General features: G+C 42.2%; 1 protein-coding gene across 1 annotated transcript; it reads left to right on the forward strand.

Annotated features, from left to right (window-relative positions):
* Positions 1 to 1,085: 1,085 nt before the first annotated feature.
* Positions 1,086 to 15,749, forward strand: NTPCR (nucleoside-triphosphatase, cancer-related). Its single transcript, XM_054061756.1, has 5 exons — positions 1,086 to 1,197; positions 4,187 to 4,349; positions 5,435 to 5,531; positions 9,592 to 9,801; positions 14,484 to 15,749. The coding sequence occupies exons 1-5, from the start codon at positions 1,164 to 1,166 to the stop codon at positions 14,550 to 14,552; spliced, it is 573 nt and encodes a 190-aa protein (XP_053917731.1). The 5' UTR covers positions 1,086 to 1,163; the 3' UTR covers positions 14,553 to 15,749.
* Positions 15,750 to 15,798: the final 49 nt, after the last annotated feature.

The raw sequence follows: 15,798 nt of genomic DNA on the forward strand, positions 1-15,798 counted from the left end.
CCACATTTAGGAAATTAATTGTTTTTTTTCCACTCTTCCCTAACCTTAAGCGATGCCCATCTGGGAACTACCATGACATCAGCCCACCTCTAGCTTCCATGGCCACCAACCACACCTCCGAGGCTGTCACAGCCCAGGAAGGGCCCGCTGCCCCTCAGCACCAGCTGCCCCATCCCCTGCCCACAGCAGCTCCCATCTTCGGGACTGGAAGACCCTGGCCTGCCGGCGGACACTGCCTGCCCAAGGTGGCTTTGAAGTAATCCCCACTTGCAGGTTGCCATGGGAGAGGCTGGTCTCCCCTCAGCAGCTGCCAGGGCTTGGGCACAGCCCTGTGCTTGGGTGCTGTCACCGCCTGAGAAACTTTCAGGACTAGCGGATTATAGAGTTGTTAAGGGTGATACATGCTGTAAAGACACTGGTAGGTTTGGCTCAGCTTTCAGACACAGAATTAAGGCTCAAGCAAGGTCATGTGCCACTGTTCATTTGGTTATGAGGCACGCGTCGAAAAAGAAGGAAGGAAGGAGAGAGGGAAGGAAGGAAGGAAGGAAGGAAGGAAGGAAGGAAGGAAGGAAGGAAGGAAGGAAGGAAGGAAGGAAGAGAGGGAGGGAGGAAGGGAGGGAGGGAGGGAGGGAGGGAGGGAGGAAGGGAAGAAGGGAGAGAGGAAGGGAGGAAGGAAGGAAGGAAGGAAGGGAGGGAGGAAGGAAGGAAGGGAGGGAGGGAGGAAAGGAAGAAGGGAGAGAGGAAGGGAGGAAGGAAGGGAGGAAGGAAGGGAGGGAGGAAGGGGAGAAGGGAGAGAGGAAGAGAGGGAGGAAGGAAGGAAGGAAGGAAGGAAGGAAGGAAGGAAGGAAGGAAGGAAGGAAGGAAGGAAGGAAGGAAGGAAGGAAGGAAGGAAGGAAAGGGATAAAGACAGCCACCACCATGGTCAAATTGGGCGTGGTCAGGACGATGAGGGCGTGGCCAGGAGGACACGAACATGGGAGGGGGCGTGGCCAGAACCACGAGGCGTGGCTGAAGGGGGCGTGACCAGGGAGGGGCCGGGTGAGCGGAGGGCGTGGCGAGAAGGGCGGAGCGGGGCTAACGTGACAGGGCGTGGCCAAAGGGGCGGGGTTCCCGCCAGCCGGGCCGCGCGGCGGGAGTGGGCGGAGCGCGGCGCGGCCGCAGCCATGTCTAGGCACGTTTTCCTTACGGGCCCCCCAGGTGAGGGGGGCAGGAGGAGCCTGGGGAGCGGAGCGAGCGGAGGCCGCCGCGGTGCCTGGCTCGGCTCGGGCCGGGGTCCCTTGCGCGGTCACGGCGGGGGTGGGCGGTGCTCGGACCGGGGGAGGTGGCTGTTGGCCTAATGTGTTCCTAATTCTAGTCCATTGTAGCTCCGCGTCCTGTCCCGTGGCACGAATCTTTCCACACGCTGCTGCTTTGTCCCTGCCTCCTGCCCTGCGGCTCCATGGTGAGGGGGAAAAGCCCTCGTGGACAACTAATCCTGCTTCAGTTTAACTGCAGCTGATACAAGAAGTGGTTGCTGTTACAGAAAGTGGAAAATTTTGATTTAAGCTAAAGTAAAGCTTATCCAAATAACTAGTTTTTAAAGTTAGATAGACTGTACCTCTCATAGTATGAGTTTTCTTATAGCGTGTTTTATTTCAGTGTTTTTTCCAGACACTGTTGCATCGTATGTTCAGAATGATCTGTGCTGAACATGTCTTTCTCTCATCGCTTCTGTTTGCAGTCTTTCCCTATCTCAGATGCAAGGTCAAGCAGCACAGGGGCCAGCTCCAAATTAGCAAGAGATTTGACTGTTGTGAAGTTCATAAACATCGTTAATATTACTCCTTGGAAAGTAATAGAATATTCATAACATTTCTGGGAAATTTGATCAATTAATGGGAAATACATTCTGTAAGCAGCTCTTGTTTCCCTGCACAGGATTGATGGAGATGGCTCCTTTGTGTCTTCTGGGCCTGCATTAAAAGGGTGCTTGCTTTCTGAAACTCTGAAACAAGTCTCAGAGAGTTTATTTGCCATCTTTTTTGGTGTCAGAGCCATTAGTAGCTTCCGAGTGTTTGTCTTTAACTTAATTGTAGTGATTTAGCACTTCCAACCTAATTAATGTTAAGTAATTGCTGTGCTAGATGGGCAAGCCTTTATTGAAGTGGTGGAGTAGTTTATCGTGGTAGGAGAATCTGCTTGTTGTGGAGGTAGAGGATGAGGGTTAAACTATAAGGTTGATAAAGAAACCAGTTTTTATGATTGCAGAACTTTCTTTTGTGGTCTGGAAGTAAAGCAGTGGATCTGATTCTCCTGTTGCAGAATACCTGTCTTGGCTGGAATTTAGTTTAAAGTACATATTGCTAGGCTGAGATAGCAGTACATTTCACCCACTTCATTCCCATTAAGTAAAGGCAGCTCTGCAGGAGACAGAGGTTAGGCCTGCTTATGCCTTGTCTCTGCTCATTAAACTCAAATTGAGTACACTGTTTTGATTAGCTAAATATATAACTTGAAGCTCTCTTAAACTTAGTTTCAATCGTTGTAGCTTTCTTTGGCAATTTACTAAATGGAAGTAACCAAATTAGAGACAGCAAATCTACTAGCCAAATTAGTATAAATTTGCTTATAGAGATAAGGCCCTGGAAAGATGGTAGATATTGATGGTGCCACATTTGTCATTTTACTTTTGTTCAAATGCCAGGAATCCTTTGGTTTCAATTTTGAAAAGTTTGTTTAATGGTTTGATTTGGTGCCCTTGAAGCCACAGAATGTTTTGCCGTTGATACAACTTTTAAGAAAGTAGTTCCTAAATCTGCTTAAAATCTAAGGGAGGGATTTGGTATGTGCATGCTTAAATTGGAATCATCGAATCATAGAATAGTTTGGGTTGAAAGGGACTTTAAAGATCATCTAGTTCCAAGCCCCCTGACATGGGCAGGGACACCTCCCACCAGATCAGGCTGCTCAAGGCCCCATCCAACCTGGGGTTGTTCAGTTATTTCTATTGGCATCTTTAGGTGTGTCATATTTGGTCTGTATTCCTTGTCTTCAGGAATTTAGAAGTTTATTCTGCAGGATATTTTCTATCTTATGATTTATTTTTTTTTCCAACAATGACTAAAAACAAAGGGATAACACTAAATCTTGTGAAAAGGTAGTAAAGTTGAGCTTAAAAGGAGATTGTCAAGGGATAGACTTGTACAATGACAAAAGAGGAGGAATAGCTCCTTTGTGGGAACTGAGAGGATGTCTAGAACATGGCCAACATTCACGTCCTAGAAAGTGCATCAGACTGTGCTAGGAGAGATCAGATGGCAAGGATTTTAGGGATCTGGCTTAGGGTAAGAAAATGGATTATTGGACCACAGGTTAATTCATGTGAGAAGGGACTTCAGGAAATTTCAGGAAGGGTCAGCTGTGAGGCCAGGTTGCTCAAGGCTTATTATCAAGTCAGGTATTGAAAACTTGAAAGGATGCAAAGACTGTACAGCCTCTCTGGGCTACCTGTTCCAGGGCTTGATTGTCCTCATGATAAAAAAGCTTTTCCCTATATCTAGTCAAAACCTCTCTTGCTTCAGTTTCCTTAAGAAGCGTGTTTCTGTTGTTTGGAGTACTTTTTGCTATGTAGGACCTCCTGTCTCAGGGACACTTGAGTGCTTCCACTTTCTAGGACATCAGTAGAAGTAGTGTGTCCTTTGCGCCAGTTAGGATCCTGGAAATAGCAGTCGATTTTGACCTTATGTTCTAAAAGCGGGGGTGAACTCAGTTCTGTTCTTAAAAAAGTAGTGAATAGCAGTGGTAGAAAGGGAGATTCATCAGTCAGTCTTCCAACTAGCTTGGGTATCAGTTGTGTAACAGTATGGCTCTCATGTAATTACCTGCCTTGGGGCAAGCTCTGTGACCTGCCTGTGCACTATCTAAGCTAACAAGTTTAGTGGTAGCCTGGGATATTTTTAGCATTCTGTTTTGACTTCATTTTAGACATAATTCTTAAAGGCTAATCGAATATTAACATGTCAGTACAAGATGAACTTTAAAAGGTGTTCCTGTTCTCGCCTTTGCTACTATTTAAAAAAAAGCAAACAGTTTGTAAACTTAATCATTGTTCCTGCTGAACTGCATCATGACTGTAGAGTTTAAAAAATGGACTTTTAGTGGAGAAGAAGATTAATCCTTGTGCTTTTTGTTTCCTCTTTATTTTTAGGGGTTGGAAAGACTACTTTGATCCAGAAAGTTACTCAAGCACTAAAATCCTCGGGCAGCCCCATTGATGGATTTTACACAGAGGAAATTAGAGAACGTGGCAGGAGAATAGGATTTGATGTTGTCACTTTGTCTGGAATGCGAGGACCTTTATCTAGAGTCAGGTACTGAAGTTTTAATAACTATAAGTGGCTTATTGTTTTATGTTTCCAGTCTGTCAGCATATTATATGCTCCTCCAGAAGGTGATTTCCAGCACACATATGACTTGTGTTTTCAGGTTCTTTATCTGTTCCGTTCTCATGTCCTGGTTGATACCTGTATTGTGTATGTAGACACTGTCTATTGTATAGTGAAATATTAAAAAGGTATTGGAGAATGGTGTTCTCTTTTACTGCCTGTTTTATGCCAGAGCAGAGAGGGAAGCACTGCTAAGTGCTTGAGACCACATTTTTTGGGGATACAGTCAATAGCTTGTTGTGGACAGGTAGGAAGACTTTTCCCACTAGCTAATACATGGGGACAGAAGTGGAAAATGAAAAGGGAAATTTCATATAACATTGTTTTAAAGAGCCACTGAATCGCACATGTAAATTTTAAGAAAAAGAGGGTTTCAGGGTCCCACTAGGAGAGAGCATTCTGAAGTACAGGAGGGGCTCACGATCCCTCTTGATTCAGTAGTCTTAGCTTTTCACGCTTTGTTCAAAACTTAGTCTAGGTCCAGGCGTGATGTTAGCACCTCATTCAGACATAATTGATCTGACTAAATAATCTGCATACTGCTAATAAAGGAAGTTCACCTAGGACAGTGTGATGTAGCGCATGCAAACTGAGTATTTTTGCAAGACTGTTTAGGGTTTTGCAACCTGTGCTGAGATTTTTGGACTGCTGCTGTGACGCTGTCTATACTGTCACATTACGAAATTCAAAGATCTGAGCTGCAGGTATGTGTTTTGATTTCGGTGTAAATATACCTGATGGCTTTTAGATGTTGTTATCTCTTCATACAGTGTTCAAGTTTGAGCTTACATAGCTGTAAAGGTAGCTTATGGTGTATTTCTGTTCTGAAAGTATGCTATCTACAATATGACTCAATGCATGGTTTACGTAGTTTCTCTCCTTTTCTAAGAAGATTTAAAGGGATTTGGCTTATTAGGATAACATGTCATAAATCCACTTGAAATCACTGCAGTAAATTCACATTGAATTCATTACTTAGAAGAAATTGTGTATCTCTTTTTCAAATTCAGTCCTGATTCTTCTACTTCAAGACGTGAATATCGAGTTGGACAATATGTAGTAGACCTTGTTTCATTTGAGCAGTTGGTTCTGCCTATGCTGAGAAATGTGAGTATTTTTTGAAAGCTGCTGAAAAATGGATGCTTTATGATAACCATTGTTATTGATAGGATCTTCTATTTTTATATATTACTAGTTTGATATTAATAAATAGCCTATTTCTTTGGTTTTGCTGATTCTGATTGACTTAAAGAACAGGAAGCTGGAAGGGCAAATCTGTCTCATTCTCTTGTACTTATTGTAGTGTTTGAGAGATCACAGTCCTCCCTTCTCATCTTTGCTCTGACATGGTCCTATAAGCAGCCCTTCCTTGGCCTGAGAGATAGCCGATAAGAAGTTTCATAGAATCACTAGGTTGGAAAGGACCCACTGGATCGTCGAGTCCAACCATTCCCCAAACCATGCCCCTCAGCACCTCATCCACCTGTCCCTTAAACACCTCCAGGGCAGGTGACTCAACCGCCTCCCTGGGCAGCCTATTCCAGTGCCAGCGACCCTTTCTGTGAAAAATTTTTTCCTGTTGTCCAGCTTGAACCTCCCCTGGCGGAGCTTGAGGCCATTCCCTCTTGTCCTGTGCCCTGTCACTTGGGAGAAGAGGCCAGCTCCCTCCTCTCCACAACCTCCTTTCAGGTAGTTGTAGAGAGTAATAAGGTTTCCCCTCAGCTTCCTCCAGGCTAAACAACTCCAGCTCTCTCAGCTGTTCCTCATAAGACTTGTTCTCCAGCCCCCTCACCAGCTTCATTGCTCTTCTCTGGACACACTCCAGAGCCTCAACATCCTTCTTGTGGTGAGGGGCCCAGAACTGAATACAGTACTCAAGGTGCGGTCTCACCAGTGCTGAGTACAGAGGGAGAATCACCTCCCTGGACCTGTTGGTCACACTGTTTCTGATACAAGCCAAGATGCCATTGGCCTTCTTGGCCACCTGGGCACACTGCTGGCTCATGTTCAGTCGGCTGTCAACCATTACCCCCGGGTCCTTCTCCTCCAGACAGCTTTCTAGCCAGACTTCTCCTAGTCTGTAGCACTGCATAGGGTTGTTGTGCCCCAAGTGCAGGACCCGGCACATGGCCTTGTTAAACCTCATGCTGTTGGTCTGAGCCCAGCGGTCCAGCCTGTTCAGATCCCTTTGCAGAGCCTCCCTACCCTCCCACCCAGCTTAGTGTCATCTGCAAACTTGCTGAGGGTGCACTCAATGCCTTCATCCAGGTCATTGATAAAAAGACATTGAACAGGGCTGGACCCAGTACCGAGCCCTGGGGAACCCCACTTGTAACTGGCTTCCAGCTGGAGTTAACTCCACTTAGCATCGCTCTCTGGGCCCGGCCATCCAACCAGTTTTCAACCCAGGAGAGTGTGCGCCTGTCCAGGCCAGAGGGTGACAGTTTCTGAAGCAGAATTCTGTGAGAAACTGTGTCAAAGGCTTTACTGAAGTCCAAGAAGACTACATCCACAGCCTTTCTCTCACCCAGTAGCTGAGTCACTTTGTCATAGAAGGCGATCAGGTTAGTTTGGCAAGACCTGCTTTTCGTGAACCCGTGTTGACTGGGCAAGCACGGGTATCAAAACACTCTCTAACATAGAGGGCTACCCTGCCTCCTCTCCTGCCCTTCCTGTCCCATCTGAAGAGTTTATACACCCCCCATGGCTGCACTCCAGTTATAAGAGTCATCCCACCACGTTTCCGTAGTCGCCCTACAACAGCTTTCAACTCCTCCTTCTTATTGCCCATGCTGCGTGCATTGGTGTAAATGCACTTCAGCTGGGCTGGTGAACCTTCAGCTCTCATAAAGGGAATAGAGTTCATTCCCAATTGGCTGGTTCTTGGAATAACTAACGCCACAGTGCCAGTTTCATCCTTACTGTTCCCAGGTGTAATCGCCCCTACTTGCTCTGTGGTGGTGTACTGGCGGTCCTCTCCAGCACGCCATCTCAGTCACTGGAGTCCCACTTCCTATGCCACTGTCTTGCATATTGAAAAGCAAACAAAATGTATGAGTGGCTTACCTCACTGAACTGGCTGGAGTAATTTGGTGCAAAAAAAAAAAAAGCCTTTTGCTGCTATTCCTCTTTACAGTCTTGTTTGTTTTTTTTACCTACTTTCTGTGATTTTCATCTCCTTCCAGTAAAAGCATTTGTTTCTTAAATCCAGTGGTTATTTTGATTACCACTGTAAAAGTACTTGGAGACTGGTAGGTTTTAACTGATAATAGCAGCCTGATAATTTGGGATTTAGCCTGCTGCACAAGGAAAGCTGTGACTGTGACAAGACTTTCCATGCAGTCTTTTTCTTATCCTTCTGACATTCTGTTACAACAGCGCAAGCGATATTATGATTATCTCTCTTTTCCCTTCCTTTCTCTCTCACTCCAACCTTTCCCCTTTCCAAAATTAGTGAACTTGGAATCATTTTACTGCTGCAGTAATATGAAGTCCAGGAGAGACCTTGCTAGAAGGATGTTAGCACTTTTGAATTTTTCTGATTGTTGTATAGCTTTCTGCAAGTACAAGACAGTGAAGAGAAGAGGAAAAGGGGCCAGCAGGGTCGGACAGTGCATGACCCTATTCTCACTGAAAGCACTGTTAATCAATTTTGTGGGAATGTGGTCGTGTATGTAGGTGGCACAAAATGGGAGAGGAGCAGAGTGAGGAAGTTAAGAGAACTGAAACAAGAAGAGACAAATGAAGAATGAGGGCAGGAGAGTCATGGCCTTGTTTGATGATAGAGCAGCATGGAGCAGGCATGTGCCCATATAGTCTTGGGGGACAGCTTCAGCTCTTAAAGCTTGGATCTCATTCACTCCAGTAAGAACAGGGGTAGATCCTACAATGGACGGTCTGTCTGGTTCTGGAACATTTACCAGGCAGGACTGAGCATTTTTTCAAAGCAAAATGCACTGTCTCTCGATGTATGACCTAATGACTAGTACTGGCTTTTTTAGCTCACTGATCTATGAAAAGATTTTACATAAAACAGCTACTCAGCGGGGAATTAGCTTGAAAAAAAATCATGATGCATGCTATGAAGCTCTTCTACTTTCCCAGAAGCAAATACTTTGCCTTCACAAGGGAAAACATTTCAATTCTTTTTTTTTTTAAGGTTCAGTATAATGTGGCTGGTATTTGTATATATTCATGTATCTACAGTGATATTTTGACTTGAGATTATTTCTTCCTCACTTCAATAAAGAATGGAGTACAATTCTCAGATACTTTCGCTAAGAGAGGGTAGGCAGTGCATTTTTTCTCTTGAATAGTTCCTCAGCTTTCCAAGTTGCCTTTCCCTCAGTGGCAATCATCCATGTTCTCTCCTAGACTTCCCTGCAGCTCACACCAGTTTACAGCACAGTGCTGTTTGGCACAGTATTCACTTAGTGAAAAATGCAAACAAACAAGAAATGTGATGAATTGTTAGTGTGGTGCCCATCCTACAATCCAGGCGGATGGCTAGAACTACAGAATAAGCTATATATCAAGAAAGGAATTGAAGATGACTGTTCTGATGTGAGAGGGGCTTGGAAATGGCTTGGTTGTTGTCAAGATAGCTTTGAAGAAAGCTCATTGTTATTCTGAGTGAAATGCTAGCTTTGACTCTCCTTTGTCTCAGCGACAAGAGGAGAAACTTCCAAATCTACATTTAATGCAGTCCTTTTTTTTTTTTTAATATTTGTGTTGTGTGGATATTGATTTGTTCTAAATGCATAATTTGATAAGAAGAGTGAAGTTTAGAAAAATGTTTGAAAGGTGTCCCTCATTGAATGAGAGCCGCTAGTATGCAAAGTGCAGTTCTTAGTTGTCAAATAGGTCGTGTGGGACCCTTGTGAGAATTCTGCTTTGAAGGAAAGATGGTATGATGGATATTTCTTGTTGTAGTTGGTATTTATGCTGTATGTATGTTTTCGTCTTTCGAAAAATCCATGCTGAACTAGAAATCATAGTTTTATAAGTCTGTCATTTACCAGCAGGAGCCTTGCCTCTTCCACTATACCCAGTACTACAATTGGATTGATTTCTTTTGAGGGTATTTCTTTTATTAGCATAGAAGTTATTTCTGTTGCTTGTTCTAAGTTCTTTGTTGTTTACAGTCTCTTGATGCTCTTTTCCACAGGTAAACCATGGCAGTGATGCAGACAGAAAAATTTTTGTCATAGATGAGATTGGTAAAATGGAACTCTTCAGCCAGGCTTTTATTCAAGCTGTTCGTCAAACGCTGACTGGCTCAGGAACTGTGCTGCTTGGAACTATTCCAATACCTAAGGGAAAGCCACTGGATCTTGTTGAAGAAATAAGAAGTAGGAAAGATGTTAAAGTGTTCAATGTGAGTAATATTAAATATCCTCAAAGAGCCTTCTGTTCTAGGTTGCTGGTTTGTTACTACCAATTCTTAACTGTTGGTAGCTTGTATGAAATAAGTTTTTTAGTTTCCATTTTATTCTTAATGGGCAGGTGTTCACTTTATTAAAAAAGAATCATATTTGGCACTTGCTGTAGCAGTCTCATACAGCTGGCTTTGCTTGTGAGGGGCTGTAGAAGGAATGATATAGTTGTTTTAAAAGGTTTTCTTGCTGTAGTATTATTGCTGTATAAGTATTCATTATTCCCAAGGGTTAAATCTTTCAAAGTACAGTCAGATTTATTATTTTTTTCCTCTAGACTGGCTTGCAGAAATATGACCAGTAATCATATTCTAGAAAAAAAAGGCAGCAGTAGAGTTTGCAGAAACGATTTCTAGAAGGAAGACATTTGTAAATGGAGTGTACTCACTCAGGAGTCAGGCAACCAATTTGGGAATTCGTTGTGTTATTTTTGCAGACATAATTTTTAGAATATTAGGGCCCCAAAGTGCATTTCTGATCGGTTGCAGAGAGGTTCTCAAAAATTTCCCACAGAAAAAGCTCTTTGCAGGAGTACATCTCTAAAGTGTCCTGGATGCTTCATGAAAACAAACTAAATGCATTCCCCGTTCCTTTGATTTATTTATCTTCTCAGCGTGTACTATTTGTAGTAGAGAATAAAGCTATATATCTAAAACTGAACTTGCATCTCTCTGAATTATAAGTTCAGTAAGTGAGACTTGCATATTCTGGTTTACTAGCAGGGCTAATATGCTGTAGAACATGCACTGTTGCAGCCTGTTCTTTGTCAGATGCACACGAGAATGCTTTGTTTTCTTCCAAGTGAATCAGGAAGGAAAAATCAACTTTATACTTAATGATTGTAATTACTACAGAGAAGGCAAATCCTTCATCTTCTTTATTCCTCTTCAAAGTGAGATTAATAAAACTGCAGTGCTCAGAAAAGTTGCTGGAGAGCTTTCTCTTAGTTGCCAGTCCCATCATTGTCTTTAGTTTCATAGTCTTTTTTGTTTTTAATTAAATGCCTTTTTAATTTAGTACTAAAGCAATCCTAGGAGCAAAGATGAGAGAAGATTCCTTTGCTTACTTAAGCATTCAACTCCTACTGTTCCTTTCAGAGATGAAACCCCAGGTTTCCCACAGACAAGCTGATGTGTGTTAGTTGTCAGGCTGCTGGAGAGTGATGCACATGAACGTGAATTTTATATGACTTGCTTTACAGTGGTAGGACTGGGGAAGAGGGAATGGAAAAACCTTACTGGAAGTAGCAGTCATTTGGTGCTTATTCTGCCGTCATGGCAAGGCAGTAGTGTGTGTTGGGTCCTGTTGGGAGAGGAAACAGAGTGCTAGAAAACAGCATTTGACTTTTTAAGGAAGCTTTTGAGGCTTCCACTGTCTCTTTTTGTCGGGTGATGTTCTGAGGACATGTGCCACTCAGCCCTGGGTTGTTCGCTGTATCAGTCTGCTGACAGATCTTTTGCTTAACTACCAGCCAGCAAAAGTCTTACCGTAAATTTTCAATATTTTTTCCAGCTAAAAAGGCTTTATTAAAAAATTGAGCCATCCTGTTTACGTTCCTGCAATTAGGGTGTGCAGATTTCTTTATTTAAAAAGAGTTCTCTGGTAAATCTGTTAGCCAAAAGCATCAGTGTGAAATGTGTGACAGACTGCAATAGTTCCCAGGTGGCAGAGACCTGCTATGCTAGTCTTGTGCAGGAGAGCATCTGTCTCACTTGCTCCAGTGACACACTACCTGCTCTTTCCCAGCTAGTTAAAATGTGTGCATGAGCAGGAACAGAACCTGCCCATGGGGACCCAGAGGTGTTACTGGCTGAAGTAAACACTGGATCACCAGCTATGTTCTTCAAGGGCTGTGGCATGGGGAGAACCCGGAGTCTCCAAATAGCTCATGCTTAGTAATTTCTTACTAACTTTTATGGTGACTAGAAGTGTGCAAAAGTAGGTGGCTACCTTCCAGAAAAGTTTTGCCTGCTTTGTCACTTAATATGGAGTTAATCTGCATTCAAGTAATGCAGTGGAGTTTCTCATCCTTCTCTTAGTGTCGCAAGGACAGTTCTGATGTTTGACACTAAGTGCATAGAGACAGCTGTTTGGGATTTTACAGTACCATCTGTCTTGAATGTGTATTCTGTTGGTGTAAATGGGCCCAGATGTCCTAAAAGCAGTTGAAGATTTGGTCCCAAATGTTTGATTTATTATGTTTATAGCATTTAATGATAGGACCTCTGATATTTAACACGTTTTTTTCCATTGTTGTCCAATTCCATTTTGCTGAGAACTAAACTTGCCAGTGAAACTAGAGGCTCATTTTGCACTGCCTGGGTCTGTGTAGTTTTGCAGACATGGTGTCATAAATAGGATCAGATTATCCTTAGTGGCTGGCACGCACTGATTTTTTCCCATCCGTTAATTTTGCTTCCATGAAACCCATTAGTGAAGTTTGGTTGCATATGTCTTTTCAGAAAGAAATAAATAGTTAAATGGGTCAGAAGAAAGGGCTCCATTTGAACAGACTGTACAAGAGGGGTTTCCTTGACAATACTTGAACAGTTAGGAGAAGACAGCTTTTGTCCTCTGCTGTTGCCTGCTTGCAGTCTAGGCGGTTGTTTCATCCAAATTACCTAAATGCTTAGTATAAGCAGCATGTACAGTTATTTTCAACTCCCTCTCTAAAAATCTACCCATCTGTTTGTACATTCAGTACAGATACTGGAAGATTTGTTCTTTCTGGGAAAGCTGCCTGCACGGAAAGTCTCCAGATCTTAAGAGGAGACTTGTATCTATCAAGCAGCCTTTGTAAAACGCTTGTGAAAATTTCCCGGCACTTGGCACTTTCTCTCTGCTGCTCTCACTGGACTTCTGGCATGTAGATATGGAAAAAGCATAGATAAAACGTAGTATTGTTTTTGTTGGCTGTGAGACAGTAGGAAGAGCTATTAAATGTTCAGAAGGTCCTTTGAAAGTCAGGATATTGGGACACTTGCTGTGAGATTTAGAGTTTGGCTCATCTATGCTCTATGCCTTGTTTACCTTGGGGTCTCTCAATAGCCTTACTGAAGTGCAATTACATTCTTTGTTGTATTGCTCTCATTGTTATTGTGGGGTTTTCTGTTTATCTTATAATAGGCTTGGAATGATAATAAAAACTGCAGAATTTTCAGGCAGATCTTCCCTTCCAGTCCCTCTTTTTTTTTTTCTTTTTTTTTTTTTTTTTTAACATCCCTTTTTCATCAGTCCCATGCTGATCTGCTCTCCTGAATTCAAGTGGTTTATGTGAGACCACCATCTCTAGGTTTACAGTGTTGGTTTCCAGCATTCAGATAGGATATCTCTAACTGTTAAAAACAGTAGGTTCCTAGGGTCAGATTTTTCAGGTAGGGCTGTTGCCAATTTGTGAATAATAATAATAACGACGACAACAACAACAACTTTCTTCTGGTCAGTATTGACTGTAGTACTAGAAGGCATACAAACCTATGTGCTTAGATCTGAAATGGAGTTACAGGGAATGCAGTTAAAAAACCTTGCTGGTGGAAAGTTTTATGTCCTGCATTGTGTAGCGTCTTTCCTTCCTCATCAGTGTTTCTCCAACTTTGTTAAAATTATGAATGCCCTTTTGTTTGGCTCATCTGTCTCTGTCTGATTTCTTCCTGCACTCTTTGCAGGGGAAAATTTCTTAGCTTTTTTAAACTGAGACTTTTGCTGACATTTCACAATTCCTTGTTAATGATTTCACAGCCCCAGCCATCTCTCCAGGTTTTGGTTGTGTTAGTAATGCTGTGATCACGCACGTAATGGGTGGCAGTGTGGGTCACTGGGCTCTGTACAAGGGCCCAGTCTATAAAGAAGAGGTAATTTATAACCCACCAAGCTCTGTGCTCTATCATTGCTGTACCTGGGAGCTGCGCTCAAAAGCAAATGCTAGCATTTGCTTGGAAGTATACAGTAATCTGCAGGTGCTGCAATGCAGATGGCCTTAGCAAAAGACAGGATACTGGACTGTATGGATTTTTACATATACTGCTCTTAAAGCTTAACATTTCCTTAGACTGGCCAACTTAAAGTGTACCTCAGTGTGCTACAGAAGTCCCCCAGCTTTCTGAAATAGTCTGGTTTCTTTTTCAAGGTGTTTCTATCCTGCTATGCTAAGGTTTCTCAGAATACAGAGTTGTGCTGCTAAGCTTGTTTTAAGTCTTTAATCACAGATGTTTTTGACTGGGTCTGTTATCCTATTAAATACAACCCTTTCAGATACTGAAGGTGTAAGAACTCTACTTTATCACAGGAAAATTGTATTTGGTAATTCAAAAGAATTTCTAGTAATGACAAAAGTAGATGCTGGTTCTTTTAAGTGATTCTTGTTAGTTATTGAAGCCCTGAATAATAGTACAAATTACCATGGGTAATTAAATTAAAAAGATTGCTGAATATTCAAGTACATGTGCAGGTTTATGGATTTAGCTTATTGTGTTCTCATGAGCTGAAGAAGGCCAGTGTTTGACACTCAACATTCCTCCATTGAGAAAGAAATGCACTTGAATTTCTGCTTTGTTTGTTCTTGAAGTAAACACTATTAGAGAGGTTGTTCATCAAATTACATCGTTGTTAATTTTTTTTTCTCCAGGTTAGTAAGGAAAACAGAAACAGCATTTTGCAAGACATCTTGGCAGCTGTGGAATCTTGCAGAAAATGAAGAATTCTTCTTGCTTGTAAACACTGAAGCTTTTATTTTTACAAAACATTGCACCATTTTGTGGATGTTTTGGAGTCTGTCTTTTCTGCTTTAGTTCCTGGAGGCCTTATTGGAGTCTTTAGGGTAGGCGTGGTAAAGCTGGTAATACTCCAAAATATGAAAATGTGACACCAGAATTCTTGTTCATTCAGTTTACAAGCTGATCCATTAAAAAAAAAACTGAACAAATCCAGTTAACATTCAATCCTAATCTGGATATTTGGAAGTTAAGTGGTCTAACTCTGATCCCAGTTACACCATGTATAAGCATTTCATTGTCAAATCTGTTGAGATCATGGCCTTTCAGAGTGTGGTGTGGACTGTTCTGCCTAGAGAGCAATTCAGTTATCTGTAACATCCTACAGAGTACTGTGCAGGGAGGAAATGGAACTTAGCCATGGTGTAACAGAAGAGAACCCTGCTCAAAAAGTACACGTGCTCTGCCTGGTTTATGTATAAATATCTTTGCTGCTGGTGACCCAGTTTAGGTGTGTCACAGTGTGTTTCAGCATGGGTGCTGACAATTCATGAGGTGGAAGGAATAACCTAATACTTCTCCCTATCCCCCAGGCAGCCCTCTCTCCAATCACCGTATAAGAAGGATTATGTAGAATTTCAAGGAAATTTCCCATAGTCTCAAGTGACATTTACACAATTCTGCTTCAGGTGGAAAAATAACCATTTCTGCCCTCTGTAAGTGGCCCAGACAGTATTTAAAAGGAGGCTGCATTTGGGGTTTATTTTCAAGTTTCTGATGGCAATCTTGCCTCACACCCCCTTGAAAATTTGTATAAGTATTCAAGGCCATGAAGTTCAGTCAAAACTTGACTTATGTTTTTCATGCAGAGTGTATTAAGTCAGGGTTGACTTAATACTGCATTTTTCTATATGGGTCTTACAATACATTACGTTTACTGATGCTTTTTGTTTGTTTGTTTTTCCTTATTCAGTTCTGTACAAACTTAATGGTGAAATAAGAAGTGTTTGAGAGTATTAGACAACGTGTTTCCCTATGAGGTGTGCAAACGTGTTCAGGAAAAGTGCTAATACTTAATCATTTTGCATGTTGTGAAAACAGAATTCCTTCTTGGGTGCACACTTGTTCTTTGCATGATTTGTAGTCATCTCTGGCTGTAAAAAGATTTCAGTTGTTTCTTAACCTTTTTTCTGTTCAGTTCAACAACTGTTAAAATGAGCAAACTACTTA

Source organism: Cuculus canorus, chromosome 3 (assembly GCF_017976375.1).
Source record: "Cuculus canorus isolate bCucCan1 chromosome 3, bCucCan1.pri, whole genome shotgun sequence".
Classification (NCBI taxonomy): Eukaryota; Metazoa; Chordata; class Aves; order Cuculiformes; family Cuculidae; genus Cuculus; species Cuculus canorus.